Genomic DNA, 24155 nt, shown 5'->3' with positions numbered 1-24155 from the left:
AAACTGACACATGACAGAGCACACATTTTGATAAGCTGTTTTGTTGTTGTTGCTTACCTTCTCATACCAAGCTGTGATGACAAACTTCTACTTATAAGTACCTCTCCTGAGTGATGCCTTCCACTGAACAGTGCATGTTCTTAACCTTACCCACAGAACAAATAAACCTTTGACCAAGTACACAGAAGTTCAAGTACTGCATTTCTAATGGCAAGAACACTATAAATGATTCTAAGGGGATAGAACTCCACTGCATTTAACATCTTCAAGTGCTCAGCAGGTAACTAAAATTCAGAGCCTCATCAACCATTTTTTTCTTAAATGAGCAATTTACTCAGCCTACTGAATCCAGCTGGGCACCCCCCTCAGTTAAGACTCAGAAGAGAAGAGCATCTGAAGGAGAACAATCCTCACAAGACCTTTATCTGTGTTAGTTTTTATTAATAGCCTTTATTTATTCTTATCCTTCAAGCACTCTTGTTAGGCAGACTCACAGAACGACCTGCAAGCCCAAGTTCCACTTCAGGAAGCTAGCAAGAATCCCCTGAACATAACACACAGACTTGATACAGAAGTAAATTACAGCACCTGAAGCACCTCCGAGTCTTACAGTGTATTTGTGGGTATTGTTGGTTTGGTGGTTTTGTTTTCTTTTTTTAAACTCAAGTTCAGTAAGTCTGGGCATGGAGACAAAGGAAACAAATGCCTTGCTTCCTGCAGACCATTAACAGATGACATCTTCATAAGTTAAATTTAAGGTTTTCCAACAGTTTGTAGTTAGGAGGAGGCCCTAGGAGTCTTTTTTTGAAGAAAGTTTTTTTCCAGTTACAAGGCTTTAAGTTCAGCATTGTGAACAGCTCAACACCAGAAAGAGTACGGTACGCAAGCGAAGAAATTACCCAGTCTTTTGCAGAATCAGTTTGCTCACCCAGGAATTAATTCCTGTGGTTGAGTTCCTCCCCTCTTCTGACTGAAACATTTGAAATCTTTCCATCATATCACAATGACTTTGGAATGCTCATTTGCTCTACCACCTTGATGCTCTCCCTGCTAGTATCTACAAGGCTGTACACCATGGGATGACCAAACAACAGGACAACACTATATGGGAGAAGAAAGATGTCCTGAGAGAAATACTGGACTGGTACTTGTGTTGAGAAACAAAAGAAGAGTTTAATCAAAGCATGTTTAACTGTTTAATAAAGCATACAAGCACTGGTCTAAAAATACAAAAAACTGCTCAATTTGTATTTGGTAGCATGTCTTTACTAGTCCAGTTCAGTTTTTTTCTACTTTTATAGGTCTTCTGACAAAAATTTCAGAACAAAATTTTCCCTGTGAAAAAAGGGAATTTCAAAACCGGTACAGAAACGTATAAGTAAGACAAACTCTTGAACTTAGTTTCACTTTTTTTTCTTAAACACTTTTCCCAAAACACTTCCCTAAAAAATTCCTAACTATTTTCTGATTCAACATGCATCACAAATTAAATGTTAGTAAACTTTGAAAGGGGTACTGTTATACAAACATCTTTTATCCCTCAAATCTCTAACTGCATACAGTTAAGAGTATCTTACTGAGCAATGCATCTAGAGTAAGATGATGGGGATTACAATTTTCTTCTGAAAGAAACAAAAGCGCTACACCTGCATCTCAACTAACTCAAAAGCTTCACATATCTATCAGAATCTGCAGCAGATGATGCAGATCATTTGGGAATTAAAAAAGAAAAAAGTACTGTCACCCTTTTGGTTTTGCAGGATAATAAACAAGCAGCTATGAATTAGGAACTGACAGCTGCTTCAGCTCAGCATATGGTAAGTGGACAGGATAAGCTCAAGTACTTACTCAGCTTTTCATATAACCAGCAACTCCCACTTACTCCTACCCAATCTCCCTCATTCAAGCACAGCTGAGTAGTAAAATCGCAACAGGGACTGGCTAAACAGCAAATAAAATAAACTGGCCAAGGAGAAGAGTTTCAACAAGCAAGTTCCTTGGTCTGCTCCACAGCAGGGCCATATGAACACCACACTAGCACAATCCAATGGATGGCTTGGGATACAAACAAGTTAGTGGAGATAGGGAAGAAAATTACTCTGGGCAGCTTAAACAGTACAGCTTCTGAAAGCCTAAGTATAGGCTGAAGGGAGGAGGGCAATACTCAAGGAAAATTAATTCAAGGAAGGACAAGTTCAAAGGCAACCTAGTGGAACAGACGACCTATCTCACCAACACTGGGGTGGGGTGGGAAATAATCTCAAGGAAGTGCTGATAGAAAAAAAAAAGCTAATGCACCTACACAAGTTACAAATAAATTAATAGATTACAGCAAGCAATTTCTGGAATCCCCATCAGCACCCAAGACACAAAACCTAATTGTTTCTGAACAGTTCTTTAGCACAGTATTTGCAACGGACAGAGAAAGTGCTCAATAACCAAATTCTGTTCCCACTCCTAGCGGGCAGATGTTGCACAAGTCATACTTAATTCTTTATTTGAATATACATTCTACCGTTTGTTAGTCTCTGAAACTGGGATTTTTCCTGAATCTTCTGTAGCTCTCAGGTAAGTCTTAGCAAAATCTACTTATTTATCCTTGGGTCAGGCCTCATTAGTGTTTGATACAACTGACAGCTTACTTTTAAAATGGTACCTGTTGGGGGGCAGGAGAGGAAGTTACCAGTGCTTCACAATCTGAATTAGCACCTCTGAGATGACAAAGGTGAATTTTAAGACAATGATTCCGATAAAGTCCTCTGTATAGACTGAATCTCAGTAGCTCAGTAAGGAATCTCATCATCTTTCCAGCTATCATGAGATTACTGCTACAGCTAACAAACAGTCCAGAATAACATCTTTTCATATGCACTTTTCACCACTCTGCTTCTGTAAAATATGAACCAAATGTTCGGAAAAGTAGTTGAAGTTTGAGAATCTCTGAAAATTCCCTTTACATGTTAAATCCCTAGGTCATCTAAAGCAATTTGATATATGGTATACACACACCTTGACATAATAACAGAATACAGGAAACATTGGTGGTGTTACCTTAATTCTATCAATGTTCTAAACGTTCTTACTTCCATGTTTGAAAAACTGCTCTTTGGATTTTAATTGAAAAAACTGAACAAAAACCTCCTGTAAGACAAGCAAAGAACTGTTCTTCAGACTCAAGTATCTGGATAAAGCACAAAGGTGTTTTTTCATCAGGTGACTAATAGTCACTTAGTAGAGAAGCCTTCAGGTTGCCTGCTTGAGTTGGAAAAACATTTGGGAGCAACAAAGTAGCAGCACCTGCTCCAGTGAAAACTGCTTCAGACAAGGTGCCTCTTTGTATGTAAGTCTGCCTTATTTTTACATAGTTACACCAGTAAATCCTCTAGGATGGATGTAACCAGACTAAATAAAATTATGTTAGTGTAATAACTTGTATCAAGTTCTGCTCATTGCATAAATTGTGCCAGCTAATGCCTAGTTGTTTTGGTTTAACTGTTAGCATCACTTACCAGCTTTGCTACACAAGTTAAGAAACTGATCACACCGCTATTTGCCACAGCTCTGCCAAAAAAACTTTACAAGACCAAACTATGAAAAGCTGTAGGGATCTTAGTTTAGACAAAAACATTCACCAACAATTCCAGCCGCCTTGTGTCCATTTTCCGAGAAAAAACCCAATTGTATCTGAAAACAAGTAATGCCCCATTCTAAAAAAAACTCTCTGTTATTACAAGCTTGTCTATATTCCTAGTGCTTCTGCAAGCACACCTTGCCTGCCAGAGAAACCTCACAAATAAAACTCAGGAAAGCACTGGGAGATTACCTTCTTGTGTTGCTCAACACATCTGTCTGATGGTAATTACCTGCATGCAGGAGAGAGAGGAGGGGGGAGAGGAACAGCAGAAGAAACACATACCAGTCTCTTAAACCACTGCAGTTCATGATTTATTAACTTAAACTAAAATGCCTTTGACTTAAAGTGAACTGCCTTTGACAAAAACACTGGGCAGACACTTAGTACCAGTAAACACATTCAGTTATTCCAACACAATTCAATGAAGTTTTTTGAAATAAAGTTTCAGAAATAAAATATATTTTACTATCAAATACAACACTAAACCCAAATAAGCCTTGTTTCTTCTTTTATTTTTTTTTTTTTTTATGGCAGAACCTGAATGGACAAAGTTTTCAAGTTGTTTTAAACCAGCTTAGAAAACAATTCAAGTTATAAGTGACTTAACAGAGCAGAAAAGCCTTTGCTAGAAAGCCCACTTTAAAGGAAACTGACAGATGAATTCTGCCATGTTCAGCCCTGGTGACTGACATTCATTCTGAACTGATCGGTCCACCTCAGTTCCTCCAACACCAAAAATCACTGCCCCTGAGGCACCCAGAAAGTCTTTCAATCTGAAACTGCTGCACAAACTGAACAAAATAGCAAAATGCCTTCATAATACCTTCTTTTCCTTACTTTACATGCCTACATCAGAAACTTGGTGGATATGGTTAGAGAAACTTCCCCAGAAATCTCACCTGTATCACGCCTGCTTCATTAAAACATTCCTCCTACATGCCAGAGACGTTGCACATGGACAGAACTTTCTACCCAGGAAAGTGAGTGTGCTGTCTCTGCGGACTGAGATGCTAAGCAGACCTCTCCATACCAATACTCATGCCAGGAAAGAACAAGATTAGGAGGGACAAGGAAAAAAAAAAATCAGGAGTGAACTATGCTTACAAGGAAGAAGCTGGTGCAAGGTGTTCAACTATTAGGATAGCACATCTCAGTCCCTGAGGTGTGACACATCAGTCAGGAGCAAATACAGGACTCACGCAAAGAGGAAGCACGCTGTAATTCTTACATGGACTGAAGAGAATGAAGATCACTGCACCAGCACGCATACTTTAAAATCTGGAGATGCTCTTGAGCATGAGAATTCCTTCGGAATCGTATATTGAACATTACATTCACCCAGAAATTTAGTCAGTAGTATTTGAAGCTGATTCCTAATACCAAATATACACTTCCAACAACTCTAGCCTCAATTCCTATACACCACAGTTTCAGGGGTATAAAAGATTAATAATTCTACGACTTATTTTCACAGGCATGCTACGGAGATCAATTCAATTCACACTTATTTGTGAAGAACGCAGAAAATATGACAACTATACAATAAAGAAATTAAGTGTTTTACTTAATACAAGGTTTGGATAGCTTATATTAGGTAAGACCAAACCCTGGGTGTGGAGAAAAACAAGCAGTTCCATGAGTGGCAAGAATACGCTTAAAAGAATTTGGATGTCTGTATCTCACCACTGATTAATGTTGGTTTCTATTCACCTGGTAGTTCATATATTTGACTCGTGTACCACATTCATGCTCACACAGTAATCTTTCAAAGCACTCATGTATTTCTTTCCTCTGCTGGCACTCATTTTTCACAAATACTTAAAAGAACATACATGTGAGACCCTGGCTCATCCGGTTTCAACTGGCGAGTGATGCACTACCACAGTGAGTTTTAAAGTTACGCTATTATGAGCATGACGACATTAATCTTATTTTCAGTTTTTAATATAGGTTTCTATCAACCAATATTTACATTGTACTTTAATTTGTTCCTGGTTTTACACCTAAATAGGGAAAATTGCACTAATTATTTTATATGACGCAAATTACTGAGAACATCCCAGAACACAAACAGTTCATGTGTATCATACATAATTTGTGTCACAAAACAAGACCGGTTTGGGATGCTGTAATTTTTTGGAGTTGTAGTGTAATAGTTTCAGAAAAATTGTGTTTTCATTACTGTTGTCACTTCTGTTCAACTGTGCATTCTTTTCTGAAACCATTTAAACCAAGACTTTATTAAGAACGCTAAGAACTAATGTTGCCTATAATTGTGTAGTTTGCAATGACAGTTTCATGTTTTAGTCCACACATTTCTTATCTCTTAATCCTAAATTCAAAAGTGTAAAACAAAGCGAAAGTGATTTGATGTTACTGTACTGTTTTTATCTTGTACTTTTAAAGACATGTTTCAAGTAATATTTGCACCTTTGGTGAAAATTCTCTACTCAAATTATAAAAATAATTTGCATCTTATGCTTCTGCGTTTTCTGCTTCTTTATTTGAGAGTATATGCAATTGTCCAACAAAATGAAACAGGTTTAAGACACTTCTCCCCCTATCAAGAGGGAGCACGCCCGCTACATTGCAAAGCAGCAGTGCATGCATATTTTGCATTGATTGTCTTTGATTTGTCTGTAACACAGCCACAGTCCACAAGGGCTCAAAGTGGCAAGGTCAGCTGATTTCAGCCCAGCTTTCTCCACCCTTCTCCCTCCTTTTCCTTCTGGATTAACCCATATGAAAGTATAAACATTGATTCCCCTTCTTAATGCTCAAAAAGAATCAGGGTTAGCAAACTAAACATGGGGTGAGTTGTCTTTCTTATTCTCATCACTGCCTGGTACTACCACGACTGCAAGTACGTTTGGGACTAGAATACAGGATGGATATGTTAAAAGATCACACAGTGTGGTAAGTTCTTATCTCCAGACCTCAATTTCTGCTCCACTGTTACTCTCTTCCTATTTTATCCATTTCTAAGCTGACTTCTGGAGTATAAGCCCTTTGAGCAAAACCACCAGATACCGTACCATGCTTAAGCCAACATAATAAATCCTACAATCTAAATGAAGCTTCTAGAAATTAGTGCAAAATAAGCTAAAGTAGTATGAACTATCTGACAACTGTCCTTGGGTGACTCACAGAAAACGGAGACTAATGAACAGTAATTATGGATCATACATATGTTCCCTGAAGGTGTATGTATAGGTGTGTGTAGAGATACATATTTATTATTTATTATGTATGTTTATTTTCATTCAGATTCCTCATTAACAGCCCACCTGCTGAGGCTAGCTGAAAAGAAAAGCATCTCTCAGAGGAATGGAAACACCAGTGATTGGACAATCATTTATAGTGGCCAAGGAGAACAGACCACTGATCATGTGCAAGGAAACCCTCTCCTGAAGTGCCATTCAGGCAGTAAGTAACACCAACCAACAACTCTCAGATAACCTGGAAAGTTGGAAGTCCCCCTACTTCCCTGAATTTTGGGTTAGGTTAAAATAGCAGCTGTTCATGACTGCAGGATTGCAACCCAGCAATTCCATGGGCAAGGATCTCTCAGGATGGAAGTGAACTGACATTCACTGTGGGGGCAAGGAAGCAAACAGGCATTCTATAACAAATCCTCTCATTCAGAGTGATATCCAAGGCTGATCAGAAAGATAAAAAGGCTAAAATTCAGCTGGCATCTTGCAGAAAAATCCTTTAATTTCACAGCAACCCCGAACCCAAAAAGGTAAGCAAGTAGCACAGAACGCAAGGGATACTTTGCTGACCAAGATTATCTCAGAGCAGTTTTATGTCCTACAAAGGGCTAATACAGAACAAGAAGGGGGGGGGTGGGGGGAATCCTCATTTGACAAATATGGCTAATACAGCACTTTGGAAATCACCTGCTGAGCGATACACACATAATAGAAGAAAGACTCCTGTACTTCCTTTCTGCAGAACTCAGAACTTAAAACACCACACCTAGGCATTGATTACTATGAAGCCTTTCTGTGTGTGTGCAAGTAAACACAGAACTGTCTTCAAGAGTCTGAAGATAATCAATACAGCAAGCATGAGCTTACGCTGTTCCAAGTCCATTGAGTAACAGGTTGTATTCACAGTCCCACATTTATTGAAGCCCTCTTAACAAAAATGTTTCTTAATTCCAGTATGTAGTTTCAATGAGGTTAACTCCACGTGGCTAAGATTTCAGAAGGCAGTATCTATTTTTCAGTACATCTGTTTTATGCAGAACTTTCCATTTAAACTGTTTCCTACTAAAGCCTCTAAACACTTCAAAATGTCTTCCACCTGGTAATAGAGCCAAAAAAAGAAAATCAGTACCATTTTAATACTTCTTAAGGAGCTGTACTGCTATTATTGAGAAGAAAAAAAAAAAAAGAATTATGATATTGATAGAACACACTGTAGACTGATACACAAACTAAACTTAAATTGCCTAATGTTGAGAATAGCTTCCTACAGTTAAGAATACGTTCCTGTAGTTAAAAAAAACTTGTGGTGGTGTTATAGTTCTGACAGCCTTCTTTTGCTGAAAGTGTTCAGCTGGTTCACCCAAGTTTTTCCAGTTACTTGATTTCTAAATAAAAGGAGGTATTTTTAATGTCTTTTCAGCAATCATCAAACTTTAGGGGGCTTTTTTTTAACTTTAATAATTAAGACCATTCTAAAACTGAGGGTTATTTCAAATAATGCCAGCATCAAACCTCAATTTGGCACAGTTGCAGTCTTCACAGAGGACCAGATCCTTTGGACAGTTTAAGGAAAGAAGGCAACATCACCATTTTTATGTTGGATGGGGGGAAGCTTTTTGCATGCATGCTTTTTTTAATAGGAAAAAAATCAACGAACGCTGTCCTTGGAGATCCATTTCATATTTTTCATACCTGGCATCAACAACATTCTTACTCCAAAATATCTTTTTAAACAGCAGTTACAATAATTCTGACATTTAAATGAATAATATCCACTTTGGTGGTAGTTTGTTAATGGATGACTCATCCTAAAGCAACATACGTTGTCTCAAAAAGTGTAACAATGTTATTAGTGTTAAACACTAAGCAATGTATAGTAAGGCTAATAGGCTCATACACTATAGATTTAAAAAGCTAATGAACCGGATGTAAAAATACAAATCAAACTGCACGAAGTAGAAAGTCTGCCTTATTTCAATATAAAACACTACAAATTAACGTTCCAGACCTACAGCAAGTTAATATACACATTCATCATAACTGGGTTTCATCAACAAGCTTTTTCAAATGTCACATGGTTCTACCAAAATACGACCATTCCTACATTTAATCCATGTTAAGGAACAGTGACTTAAATTGACATTTTGGGAAAAGAAAGGAGGCTAGTCTTGATGAGGTAAAGTGAGGCTTCCTATTAACATCTAGATTACATAAAGCTTCTGAATAATATACAAGTGAGTAATCCCCTAGAAGACTTGGAACAGGGATCTCACATTTGCAAGAGAACCTGCCAAAGACCTAGAAGAGATGTTGAACAGCACAGGGACAAGGATACAGCTTGTTTGGCTCACATACTCAACTTAAGTCTTTTTCTACAGTAAATTATGGGGTCTCTTACAATCAAAAAGCTGCTTGCCATACTGCCAAGGAGAAGCCCACAAATATCCATTTCTGGAAGAGCATAACACACTCTCAAGTGAGAAGGCCATGGAGCCAAGGGCTATTTCCAGAGGCTCTGCCACTTAAATGAAGACCTGAAAGCAAGTCTGTCAGAAGCAAGCTGATCAGCTACGTATTTCCTGGCAAAAGACTAACTCAGGGAAACGCATTGACCATGGAATAAAAAATATGCCAAACAAAGCACTGTTCCATTAAGCTGAAGACCTATCACTTCCCATTCATCAAAAGCAAGAAGGTCAGTGTCTGAAACACCTCCAAGCTGTAATGTCAGATGAGAAACAGCCTGCTGGATTTCTTACTCAGGGCAGTACACCACTGAGGCTGCCTGCTCTGGTACTTTTCTGGCAAGCTATCTTCTACAGGGTTAATCACACCTGTCCACAAATGCGTAAGTTCTACAAGCTCTTCCATCCCTATTCCCAACAGGAAAAGAAAAGATCTTGCACAGTCACTCACGGCACAGGAGAGAGAATTCCAGCCTAAGTAGGCCGTTGCCATTGCTAATGTACACACCTGTTTCACCTGCCTTCCTGGACAATGACTTTGCATTTCCAGTGCCATGGAAGCGCATTTCCTACACTAAATGGAAAGTGTGTAGCAGTGAAAAAATATCTTTTTGCATTAGATAGGTGGGTGCTTTCACTTGAACAGAGCATCTGGTCAGTGGTGAAATTATCCATTTCTTCAATAAGAAACATCCCCATGGAGTATATAACGAAAAGCCAAGCACACATGCATCAGAGGTATAATTCAGCAAATAACAGCATGAAAGAAAGCAAGCAGCATGGCTAAGATGTTTAATTTTTCTTAGCCTCAAGACAGGAGAGCATCCACTCTCTTTTAGAACCAGGAAAAATTTCTATGTATTTTATTGTCATCTGCAACTGACAGGAAAAGACGTCTTTCTAAAGCAATATCCTAGGAAAAGGATCTCTAGAATATAAAAGGCAGCTTAAATGAACAGAACTTGCAGTAATCTCAGCCTACGCTCAACAATTTCTACCTGCACTAGCAATTCTGCCTGGTCACAGAAGCCTGAAGGGAAGAAACTGCAGCAAAGGACTGCTTCAGCTGCAGGTCACCGACAATGACTTTGGAAATTTTTGTGAAAAGGAAAGAAAAAGCCACACAGTTAATGGAGCTGCTGCTACTTTCTCCTCCAAGGTATGAAAGTATCAGAAAACTTAGGCAAGCAGGACCAACAGATGGCGGAATCAACAGATGGCAGAACCACAAGGTAAGCAGTTGTGAGCCTGAAATACCTGTAGCCAGTGCTTATTGAGGGAAGGGTGAGAAATTACATGCCCACTGATTATGGGCTTGGAATGCACTGGCAAGCAGAAGGATTTGGGACTGCAGAATATGGCAGAGCCTTAATAATTCAGCAAGAGCAGACAACTTCCAGAACCACAGCTTTGCTCCATAAAGATGTCAATTTTCAGGCTGGAGAAAAATCTCAGGTGTCCTTTAGGCAGGGCACCTGCAATGGAGACCCTACAGAAAATGAATGCGAAAGAGCACCAAAGTTTCTTTGCAGCCATTAACACCCACGAGTCTCAAGGTAAGTGTAACAGGATGGCCTAACTGGAGTCTTCACAGACCATGATTCTCTGTGGAACAAAGCTCTCTAAAAACAGCATTTTGTCCTGTAATGGGTGTGCTTCTAGACACTTGCCCTGTTCACGTACACTTCTCTAGCAGCCATTTCTGACTACTGTCACATGGGATAGTGGACTACACAGACCTCTTGTCAAACCTAGTATTGTTCATATGAATAATGTCAGGGGAAACTCCTCACTTCTGGAAGAGACCATGACTTAACTGACTTGTTTAAGAAACACTTTTGGCATCTACACTGATGTTCTTTATTAGGCTAGGAAATGCAGGATTTGTAAATACTACACAGAAGGGTAAGGCTCTCAGTGTAGATATTTAATATTTTTATCTGCTAGGAGGCTTGTTACTAGACAGAACTAGTTTAAACACCGGTAACCTTAAAAAAAAGTATGGAGATGGAAAAAAACATTGAAAGATACAAATAATGAGCAGCAGGAGTAAAATGAAGACAAATACTAGCCCCTAAACGCAAACAGCAATAATAGCCTTGCTGATCAATGATGACATACTGAAAATGCTAAAAAGAAAAGATCAAGGTCCAACTCAAGGAAAACTTGAAGGGAAAAACACACCAAAATTTAACTAGAAAGCATATCATTGTATGTAATGAAAGAATTCTGTGCACAAGGGGATTAACAGACAGGTGAAAGTTTCTCCCTGGAAGACAGCAAGAGAAAAAAGTAGAGGTCGCTGAGAACAATCGAAGACTGGAAGACAAATTTCCACCTTCTATCCATGCGGTGAAGAATACAAGGCATAACATCTCTCCTAAAAAATATTAAGGCAAAAATTCTCCATGGTCAAGCACCTGATCAGACTGCACAACCACACCACAGATGCACATATAGACAAGCATTAAAAGACCAATTTAATCAACATTATAAAGCCCAGCCAAACATTTAATGCTAAATTTTCAAAATTCTTACAATAAAAAAAGGAGGGGAAACATGCGCGTGCGAACAAACAGTATTTTCCAGAGTTGAAAGGAGACACTATAAAACAAGGAATGACAGAAGTGCTCCGATTTTGGCATGCTTCAGTTTTGTCCTTATTTCATGTATTTTTTCCTTTAAAGTTTTTGAAGTTTGTCAATATAGAAGAAGGAAAACTAATGTAGTAATTTTGGGATTTTTTAATTTCCTTCACTACTGAATTTTTAGACAAACTGAAAAATCAGCTGAGTGGTTATTCTGTTCTTATTTCCCTTCCCCTGCTCTCCCATCTCCATGTTTTTACTGCAGAGCATGTAAAGTGAAAGTCTACATGTAATAACAATTTTACATTTTAAAAATATAATTTTAATAAAATATTATTAAAATAAGCACATACTGAAAGAAACTGGAATCCTGAGCATTCAGTTCTGGTACTATGTATCTTAGTCTTGCATGCAAAGAACGACATGCTTCAGATTAAGGGAGATAATATTATTATTACCTATTTGTGTAATAATAATCATAATAAATACTAAGAGTCAATTTCAAGAGATAACTTCCTTTAGGAAGTCTTTTAGATGGTATGCTATCTATTTTGATTTATACTACGGCAGTGTTGATCCCACCCTATGCAAATCTTTCAATTTATTAGGAATTGTGAAGATCACATTAGAAAAACAATAAACTGTCAAAACATTGGCTATATCATTATAACACAAAAATACTTGAGGCAGCTTGTTTTGCATGTGCATTTTTTTTTTGCATTTCCAAATTTTATCCTTGCTTTGCAGTTTGCATAAGGCAATGTTACATCAATAGGAACATGAAGAAATTACTCCTACAAAAATTCCTTACTGAAAGAATCACTTATTCATAAAAAAGCCATACCCGAAACATGATGTATTTCCACTTATTTTTTTGAATGCATACATGAACCCTCAAAAAAGCTGTCACTTCTTTAGCAGTAAACACTTGCTTTTGTTAATTACCCCCGCCCTAAAAAAAAAATAAAATATGCGTACTTCCATGTTTGAAGACTAGAATTAGTAAGCATCATCATTATACTGCTGTGAAGCCTACCAAGCAAAAAAACCCTGGCAAGGGTTTTGGCCCTCCATTTTTATCTTTCACAACCAATTTCACAATACTCTGGCAGTTTAAGAAATGATAATATACACTTCTGTTGAGATGTATGGTTAATGGGTAGTCCTTTCTAGCCAGTGCAGACCTACAGTAAAAATTTCATCCACACAGACCTACTACAGAAGCTCACACTGTACTTACATATGCAGTGAGGTGTGGACTCTGTATCACAGACACCCATATATTCATTTCACCACCACAACCGCTATCTCCAAATGTTAATTTTATTTATGAGAGGCCCTTACAAGCTAAATGTACATTCACAAAACCAGACATGTGCATACACCTTTACATGTGAATAATTATGTAAAACGGGGTCCCTTACTGTTCTCAGCTCTGCAAAAATACTGCAGTCATGAATTAAACATCACCTTCCAAAGTTCCCTGTTTTGTGCCTGCTCTGGCAAGGTTTCTGGGAAAACCGATAAGAATCTTAATAGCTTTACATTACCTCCAACCTTAGGCCCACCAGCTGATCCTGGCTTTCTTGCACTGTTTGAAGGATTTCCTGGCTTTTTAGGTGCCGGAACCTTGAAGGCTGAAGCAGCTGATGATGGCCTATTTCCATCCACTGACTCTTCATCATCAAAGCTTTTGTCTAGAAAATGAAACATTAAATAAAAAGTACAACTATTAAAATGGATGTATATTTATTTCCTAATCAACTGTTTTTCTTCACATGTCACAGAAATACACAAAATGCATAAATAAAAACAAATATTTATCACTTTGTCCTCTGTCTCTGACCTAGGAATAAAATGACAATGACAAATAAACAGCATTTTCTACATCTTATGTTCCTATAAAGTATTATTTTGCTTTCATAATTAACCACTATAAAACCCGGCATAAAAATGAATCCTATACATTCATTCCCACAAAAGGAAAATATCTGTGCACAGACTGATTATTTTTGCTGATTTCTGAATATTTTCCCTAAAGGAAAAAGGGAAATGCTCAATATAATGTTTTATCATTCCAGTCTACCAAAGGCAAATGCTTCTCCCTTTTCTTCTTTTACTCATGCATGCATTTTCTGCTACACATCCTCCCACAATGTGTCTAACCAGCACTCCCTATCTCTTTCCTTCCACCCAGATTTTTCAACTTACAATCACAGATCCTCTTGCAGATCAGCCGCCTCATTCCTCTGATAGCTCTTCAATCCCCTCACCCTAGGACGGACCCAGCACCTCACATGGCCACAGGCAGTAAATTCTCAATACTAATCAAAGATTCTATCAAAAACTGCTCGCAAACACCCTAGATCCACCACTGAGATTTGTGCCGGCATCTTTCTCTGCCTTCCCCGCACTAGGTGCCGCACAACCAATGAGCTGCAAGGTGACATCATCTTCTGGGAGCCACCGCCAGAGGAAAAGGTGAAAATTCTCCATGCAAATAAATTCATTCCCACACAGAGCATTTGCCACTATTTCAATCCTTCATTAAAAAAATTAGACGGGCAGACAATAGTCTGGGGTTTGTATTCCCCTTTCCTGTCATTTCAGGTTTGTGTATTTTTAATCTGGAAAGGAATTCATCCCTAGCGACTGAATAAAACAGTCTCAATACAAAATATTTAGCCTTCCAAAAAAACCACCAACCCAACAAAGTCCAACAGTACAACATAAGTTTCTCAACCCACTCATGGAAAACAGATTTATCTATAAGCTTGAGCATGGAAAACATGTCACCCTGTGGTTCCTGTAATAAATAAAATGGGCGAGGCTGAGACACAGCTGCACAACAGTAATGAAAGACCAATTTAGTATATTATCTGCTCTAAAACCTGCCATTTCTAAAAAAAATGAATTGCAAAGCTTTATCATCTCTGTAATGGTAGCTATTTACCTTTTGCTTATTCAGAACTTGCTCCCATGAAATGTCAACTATATTTAGTAATACAGCCTCCCAAAGGAAGGCACCTTTCACTAAAAGGATAAAGCAAGGTTTTGTCCAACAGCATTTGCAGCACTATCAAATATTAGAGAACACCCCGCACCTGACATGTCCGAGATCACTGTTGCTATAGTTAGCAAATTTTTCCAGCATTTGCTAAAAGCTGTGCATTGCACTAACAAATCTTCGTGATTTAAGATGCAGCAAACCAGCACAAGAAACATTTGGATGTATACTGACTATTTTCACTAACATCATTTCCTTCTCTCCTACAAAAACTGATTTTTAAGAGAATCTTGCTAAGAATAATCATGTCTGGATATGTAAACTCTCAGAATGGGGGGGTAGGCATCAGCTCCCCCCCCCAAGCCTGTGCGTTGCCATGGAAACAGCACACCCGCTCAGCACACTGGCTGAGGCAGAATACATTTTGATTCCTGATGCTTTCACTCTTTAGTATCTTAAATAGAACCAGACATTAAGGTTTTTCAACGGGGAAAAAACACTAATCCAAATGCCAGATTAAGTGTAATGAACCAAAGACTACAATAGAAGTGTAAATAGTAATACTGAATACCTAGGATACCTGCAACTTTACAGATAATTTTAAAATAGCATGAAGAAGTATCTTGTAGATTTTTTTAATAGCATTAACAGATCAACACTAACCTATGAATATGCTACCATAAAAACTGATCAAGAGTGAAAATATGCTTTGCAAATAAAAACAGTTTTGTTGATGCATTTTTAGATTTGATTAACAAAATAGGCTAGACTTTCATGTTACTATCCAACAGCACTACAATGCACCATTGATATGCAAATATTACACAAGAAGCCTTTGGAAAAAAAAGTTACTTGCAGTACAATTTTAAAAATAGTAAGTGAGCATTTGCTCATTTATGTAAAACCTCCTAATCAAGGAAAACCTGAACAACCCCAAACAGCATACTTGGGAAACCAAAGGTTCACATAAATTAATTTTATTTTTACCAAGTTATTTGTTATGCAGAAGTACTGAAGATGGAGAATTGCAGAAGCTGCTGCATAACCGCAAAATGCAAAAACAGAATTTCAGAAAAAATGCAAATGCAAACATTCCCAGCTACTGACATGCTGTGCAAATTACAGGACAATATATTAAACAATGGCCTTGTTAATACTGTCAAATTACTTTGCCTACTTAAAAGAATTTTTTCCATACATTTAAAATATTGTTAATACTGGATTAAAAATCTACGCTACAAAATAGTTTCGTACAGTTTCTTAGTCCACATAAAAACAAGCTTTAAAAAAAACCCCAAACAATTTAAAATGCATTGTGTTTTTGAGAGACACAGAACTCAACCACTGATACATGGATGTTCTTAACTGGACTTCTCATTATTTATGTTACAATAAATTAAAAATTATAGTCACTAAAAGTGTTCCAAAATTGTAGCACAGTACCATAAATATATAAAACTAATGGGTGAAAAGGATCTGTTTTAATTCTACTAAGGCTAAAATGATAATGCAGCTGAGTTTCTTCAGTTTTAGGTTTATCTGGTTTTAAATAAAACTCAAGAGGAAAATTTTGTACTGTCTTTTACAAAAACACCAGGGGTTTCCCTTACCCTTTTGGGCCTTTACACTTTTATTTCCCTAGGCTTTAACAACAACATAACCCCAAGTGATCTCCAGGGACACTCCATTCTCAGAAAGATGCTTAATCGTATTTGTGAAGATCTGAAACCTGAAGTCTGTGTTTATAGCAGTTAATGAAACAAAAGCATTGCATTTGCTTCCAGTATGACACGCTTTTCATGTGCCCTCATTCATGTGCAATGGTACACTTGTTTGTAGCTCCCATAAAAGCATTTCCATGTACTTCCACATACAGAACCCCAGCTCAAGGTGTAACAGTTACTCCGCAGGGTATAATCAAGGTGCAGTTCTGCTCAAGCCAGCTGAGCCAAACTTGTTTACTACGTGCCTTTGGTTAGCCAATGGACCAGGTTGGAACATCCAACAGTAAAAACGCAGAGGGTGCTGCTGATGGCTGTACCGTCAGTATCAAACTGTGACTGTAATGTTAGATTCACCCCATCTGCAAACAAAATTCATTTCTACAATAGAAGTCACAACCCTAAATATAATTGGTATTTCAAAACAAATCTGAAGGGTGCAGATGCTTTTTCATCCTAGAATGGCTAGATAATTTTAATTCCAGGTGATTTTAAAGGCCAAACACTTTCAGCCTATCAGATTTTACATATGTAAATACACTTGAGAGCTGAGAAAGCACTATCCAAAACAACATTCTACAACAAAGCTCTAAGCTGTTAAACCCAGGAATAAATTGCTGTATAAATCGCTAGCAATGTACAGAACATCTTAAATGAAAAAACATAATTAATGAAAAACACAACCTCAGTTAAAACTCACAAGACTGTTCTTGTACTCTGTATTTTCATTTTAAATCACAATGAGTAAGAAGAGTTTTGGAGGTAAACACACCCCACAGAGAAGAGCTTGGAAATCTAGTATTGCCAAAAGTTCCCAAAGAAACCTGACATGAAGCAAGTGTTCTCATTCTGGTACAAGTTCATCTGGAAGAGAAAAACTTCGAAGTGGGGGCAGGGGAATAAAAATAAATAGCTTTTCTTATCTTCAGAAAGCTAGAAACAGAAGATTCAACTTCCAAGCGCTAGAAGGTTTCTCTTCAAATATAGGAAAGAGATCTGTACCCCAGAAGAGTGTTCTACTGGTACTGTGTAGCAAGGGAATTGGTATCAATGAACTGCTGTGCATTTCTACAAAACATTTCACAGTAGTCAAAGGAATGTTTGTAAAAACCCACCAAACTAACCTGCATGACACATCAGACCCTAGAGTTCACCACACACACTTTCAAAACTTGGGGTTTACCAAAGTTAGTCTTTAAGATTAAATCCAGACAAACCTGACCAATGAGAAACACAGACCAAAACTCTGAACCATAGCAAAGGCTTAAATACTAAAATTCTTAAGAAACAAACTGCAACTTGTATGTGCTGTCTTTGTGCCTTGCAGCATTACTCTTGAGGACCAGATTACAAATATGTAGTATCTGTTTTTTAACTTATTCAGAGAAATCAAAGGATAAGCATTTACAATCAAACTTGATAGTCAAAGAACATTCTGGTATTCCCAATGCTAAAAACTTCTAAACAACCTATTTACTGTGATTTTGCTATATAACAGTAAGGGTGATTACAGGTGTATCCAGAGACAAAGGAGAATCTAAAACTTTTCATATCTAGAGAGAATAATATTTTATTTTTCAAGAAAATTAAATTGAAACATATTTATTGTTACTGCAACTCAAGCCTTTACCTTAACTGGTCTTAAGATTCATAGAATTCATGTGACATTTAATATCTAACATCTTGGAAATCACAGGCAGTAACAGAATCAATCCTCTACACAGCTGCAGAAATAGCTCTATATTCTACTTGTGCTACTCAGAAACAGCCCATGAGAAGTTAACTGATCTCAAAGCAGATCTCCAAGTAGCACCACAGAGGGAGAAAAAAACAAATCCCCTGCAGCAACACTGAACTAAAGCCGGCCATAAAGGCAAATATCAATACTCTATCAGCATCGACATCTTACATTATCTACTAAGGCTGTTAATACCAACTTGCAGTAGTTTACATAAGATTGACAATAGTCAAACCAGAGAACATAGTATCTTTAATAAAACTACTTCTAAACTTGGACTTTTGTTAAAAATGTGCCCTTCCTATATCCATTTTCCTTTCAAGTACTGCTAAGAGATACTAAATGTTTTGAACTACTGCTAACAGTTCCTCTTTCACATCACAAACTCTTTGTAACAACATGATTGCAAAATCGCACCCAAGCAAAACAACGACAAGCAGATGAACTCCTTACTTCTTCCAAGTCATTGCCACATCCTGCGCCTACCAAGACACGGACTGCCAGTCTCCCTTCAGTGATTTACAAACACAGACTGCATCAATTGCTTGGAACATCTGGGACAGGATCATTAGCTCAATTCCAGATGAATTGGTACAGCCTACAACAATTTCTGTCGAGCATGAAAATGAAGCCGCAAGCACTACAGATGCATCAGGTTAGTTGATCCTCCTAATCCATACTTCAAGCCAATGCTCCACATCATTTAGTGAGCACTTTATCGCTTACACATCAGGCATTCCATACAGCCCGAATCTGTTTGTCCTGACACAAAAGGACAGGATTCATTTGCCTAAGCACAGTCATCTAAAACCAGTTTAGACAGTCCTGGGTATCCTGTCTGGCCGCCAGCTGACATTCCAGAAGGGCACTGATCTCTTGCAGGTCTCATGTCACACTTGTTTGCTCCGTGTGGCTAGTGTGGATACTGCAAGGGCACCTCAAGTGGCACTAAACGCCTATGTCTGAGCATTGGAATCACACCTAGGATGCTTACATCCATTGTAAAGGCATAATTTCTGGGCATTCTCCCTGTGCCACAGCAAGTAGAGGGATCTGGAACCATTAGGACACAAATTCTTATTCAAAAACAAAAACCTGCTTCCCACAACGATGGAGCATGGTTTTTCAGAAGACAACAGACTGTAGTGACAGAAGTCAACAAGAAGCCTGATTTAACTGACAGATTTAACTTTACTTCTGTTTCTCTTTGCACTCCTGAAAGAGGCAACTGTACCTACGATTCCGTGCTGGCAAACTGTTCTCCTGTTCTCTGCAACATATTCTGATGTTCATGAGCAAAATCTCAAACTCTTTACCAAAAGGGATGCCTTTTTCCACTGTAACCAGGGGGAAGGGGCACGCATGGGGGGCGGGGGGTGTTTAAAAAATACCCATGACAAAAGCGGCCATATACAACATAACACAACTTAGTTCAAAAAAACCTCAATGTACTAAAGGCAACTGTGAACCCAAACGGGTTCCTTCACGCGACAGTTTTTCAGGCAGTTCCAGTGGACTACAGGTAATTAAAAAAAGGCAGAAAGCATAGTGAGCAGTGGCCACTATAAGTTGCCAGGAATGAGGCAAATATTCATCAGTTAAATTTATGCTGTTGATCCCATCTCAAATTCCAAGGAAGCTCCCCTAACTTTTCAACAAGCAAAGCAGAGTACAGCTCTCCTACACTCCATCAATCAGCTACAACACAGTGAAAGAGGCTCACACAAGATGTGCTTTTTTTGTGTGTTCTGGTTTGTGTTTTGGGTGTGTTTTTTTTAAACATGCATCTAAATGAATAGAGCAAAAGAGAAGAAGGGAAAACTGGAAAGAAGAGACTAGACCCAACAGAGACTTTCAGAAAAGAAATATTTAGGGATGGCAATGGTACTTGCCACAATAATTATCCACATTTCTTACAGGCCTATTCTAATGATACTAATAATTTTATCCATTTCCCTCAATAGTTTCATGAAAGAGTATGTTCTGAAAAGATTTATTTCAGAAAAAATATAACATACTCCAGTATTATTTTCCTGATCCCAATGAAAAGCTACTCTTACAGTTCATTTTACTATTGTCTGACTGAAAGATAAAATTTAAATACAGGTTCCAAAGCAAGCTGCCATAAAGAAGAGTAAGACAGGAAACTGAGCTAATTTTGCTCCCAAGCAAAGCTCTATCCCAATTTCAGGTTAAAGGAGATGCTCCAGAACCAAAGTTATTTTCTCATTTTTTATAACGTTGAAGACAGTTTCTGCAAATCTTGCTATATTTTTTACCTTTTTGGCACCTGTAAAATTATTTCCACAGTCCAGTGAAGTTTTTTAATAAATCAATCAATCAATCCTTTAATCAGTTTTATATTCTTGCAATCTGACTTCCCTTTATTATACATTTCCCAAATGCTACTTAGAGCAACTTACTGAAAACTGGTGGTGCAGTCAATATTACTGTACTTTAGAAATCATCAATTTCACTTTATTTACAACTCTCCTCAGGCATGTTCAATACCCTTCTGAATCAACATCTAATAGCGTATAACCTATTAGTAACCAAAACACAATTTTATCAGTAAAGGGGGAAGAGAAGACAGCCAGGGTCTCCAGATTTCATGACAAAACAATAGCTAAAATAGGATGCAAGATCAAATCGCAACTTTTTTGAAAAGTATTTTTCTTCAACAATTGTACTGTGTTGCTGCTTTAGGCCACACCGCACACTATGGCCAGCACTGAAAAGTTAACAAGTAATGTGTCTTTTGGGCAGGGGGAAGGAAGGAAGCATGGAAAGGACACAGACATACTTTCCAGAAGAAACTGAAGAATAGCCATTTCTGACAATTTAAACACATTATACGTTAAATCACTAGCATTATCAATGTCCGTAGCCAAGCCAAACAACTGATGCCCATTGAGGAAGAAACCATTTGTGGCATTTGCAATACTTAACTCATTCACACAGAAACACTTAAAGAATTTCATGATTTGATTTTTCAAATTACCAATTGCATCACACAAAGGCAAGAGAAGCAGATGCTAAGGACCATGCTCATTCACCTTTAACATGTGTATGTCACAGAAAAGTGCCATGTGATATACATCATATAATATCAATAAGAAGGTTTATAAACAGTGAGCTTAAACCGTGATTTACTATCAGAGGCTGACAGCGACAAGTTTACTTCTATCATCAGAGAAATAATTCTAGTAGCAAACACATTACTTTTTAGTGTGGCCAACTTCTGTGTGTTAAAATCAATTTGTAGACTTAAGATGTAAAATAGCAAGGCAAATTCACAAATAAAACACAGGTTCTAGAAGCAGAAGGTATAATACGAACACACAGCCAGTAAGATGTGAAGAGATTTGGTTTTCTAAATTTACTTTAAATCCCTGTAGTTTAGGAATTAGAAATAATATTAATCTCTGAACATGAAAACGTGTAGGCCGCAGCACAGAATAAAAAGGGTTGTTAATGGTCTTTGAGCTCACTGATCAACCTGTTCTCTACCTCACATATTCAGAAATGGAGGCTAAGAAATTACAGCAAATTATCTTTATTTTCAATGCTGCAAATTCATTGTAGGTGACAAAACCTATGGTTTTAAGACAACAGAGTCTCCTCAAACTGGACTTCTTATAGGAAGGACTTCCCAGATCTGGGAGTTCTCAAGTATTTGGTATATAGATCTCCTCTTCTTTCGTGAAAACATCATGCAATCCCAGAATAATACATACTGGCTGCTTCCCCTAACTGTTTCTGAAGAGTTTGCAAAAATCGGCTCAATACCACAGTTCTAGACAAAAATAATCTACATCAAAAAGTTTTTGACCTTGAAGTTCAATGGCTGTACTGTGTAAGTTGATTGAACTTTTATCATGTCAACACACAAAACAATCCACAGTGATAAAACTATTTTTACAAATATAAATCTACTTATGTTAATTGTTTAGGTGACCATGGAATGCCGTGGAGCTCTTTGGTATTTGATGAAAAAAAACCCCTAATTTGAAAAGAGTAAGTTTATTCTGCAGGTTAAGAGCTTTGTTCTTCATCCCAGAGCTTCTCCTCACCTTCTCTCAGGTTGCAACTATCCATTATTTTGGGGGCTTTTAAGAGTTTCTCAGTGGAAGGGAAGAACTTTCACATCAATTAAATACATGCAAAGCTGTACCAGAAAAATTTTAAACCACTAACCATGAAAATCTTGTTCCCTATACTCTATATAGCTGTGAAGCTTCTTTGAGTTTTAAACTAGTTACTTCTTGTAAGAATCTACAGGCATAGTTGGTTACAAAGAATGTACAAAACCCAAACACAATTCTTTAAAAGTAAGGCACTTTTATAAGTACAATATACAGAGTCAAATTTCTGATTCAGATGAATACTAAAGCATAATCTTCACCTCTGAAGGCATTTCAGACACCTGAAATGATCAAATTATAGCTTACTTGCTCATCAGGATTTACTACAGAAAGACTTTGTTAACAATAACATGTAACAGTAAGGAAAGTCTACTCCTATTTAATAGATAACACAGATGAAAATTAACCCTGCAAGGCAAGTATCCAATTAGTCACATGAAAGAGCCTTGCAACATCTGTCAAATAAAATCCTTGCTAGACCTTAAATTTCTCCTTGGGCTGTTGGCAATTCTAATGTTTGTTTTTAAATACACCTTCTTAAAAGACAAACAAAAAAACCCCAAAACCCCTAATATTATCAATAGTCTGGAATAATCAAAGATGTTTCAAAATAAACACAGGTATCAACTGAAACACCAAAGGTGTTTTGTTTTGGTTTTTTTAAATGTAAACTTATTCTTGAAAACAAACAGACTCCAAATGCAACCAACACTTTTGAATGCCAGATTAAGCATATCTAGAAATCTTTTAATGTACTGGTGTTTCATGTTTAATGAAAACAGCCACCACCACCACCCCCGCACACAAGTTTCTCAGAACCGAACACCAAAAATTCATTGACAAATCAAAAATGTCATTTAGAAACAAGACAACAAAACTTACTTGTAGTTATTTTTCTAGAACATTGAAAAAATCAAACCGCAGTTATCACTCTAGAATCTATGTTGGCTTTGAGAAAAATAACTCTATTTGTCATACATTTGCAGCTTTGGTTTTTAAGAAATGCTCGAATCACATACTTCTTCCTTGAATTGTTTTTATTCACATCAGTGTTGAACCTTGCTCTATTCATCCACTCCCTGAGTAGAAACTGTGTGTTTTCATATAGCCCTTGGCTTCTTTACACATTCCCTCCCTCACCCACTCGGTTGTTTCACTGTCCCTCTGTTCTTTTACTGCTATTAGCAACGGTACGTGCACTTTATAGACAAAACACTACTCAGAATCTATGTTAATCACTGGCAGTAGCATATGACCTTACTGTGAAAAGAAGCTTTGCACTGGTTTGGTTCTGAACAGCAATCGAATTCCAACTCATGCTATCTGTCCTTCCTCTCTCAGGCACAAGTGAGTAAAGCCATTTCCCAAGCCAATGTGCCTCACTAACTGCTTAATAACGGAAGAGGAAGGTTGCGGAGCAATTACAGGCACAAGAGCCAGTCCAGACACAGTCAGCATGTTAAAAAACCAAACACCAGGCCCAAAGAAGAACAGAAAAGGGAACAAGTGATGCATTTCTGTTCCCCAGAAAAAACTTCAGCTACTATCTTTTTTTCTTTCCACTCAGGAAACAGCTCTGAATGGTACAAAGCACCACAGTTATATCCTGCTCAATTTCTAGGCCAGTGTCGTAATTGTTTTA

At 37.6% G+C, this 24155-nt stretch overlaps 1 protein-coding gene across 14 annotated transcripts in view; it reads right to left on the bottom strand.

The window, feature by feature from the left end:
- The window catches only part of CLASP2 (cytoplasmic linker associated protein 2), a 144966-nt gene that overhangs the window by 75440 nt on the left and 45371 nt on the right, over positions 1-24155 (bottom strand). For all 14 annotated transcript variants that reach the window (XM_080385871.1, XM_080385865.1, XM_080385876.1 and 11 more), the window contains one exon: positions 13453-13599. In XM_080385871.1, coding sequence (XP_080241997.1) covers positions 13453-13599 — 147 coding nt within the window. The remainder of the gene's footprint in view (positions 1-13452; positions 13600-24155) is intronic.

The sequence above is a fragment of the Falco punctatus genome (genome assembly GCF_963210335.1).
Source record: "Falco punctatus genome assembly, chromosome: 4".
Lineage (NCBI taxonomy): Eukaryota > Metazoa > Chordata > Aves > Falconiformes > Falconidae > Falco > Falco punctatus.
This window is presented reverse-complemented; position numbering and strand designations above follow the sequence as displayed.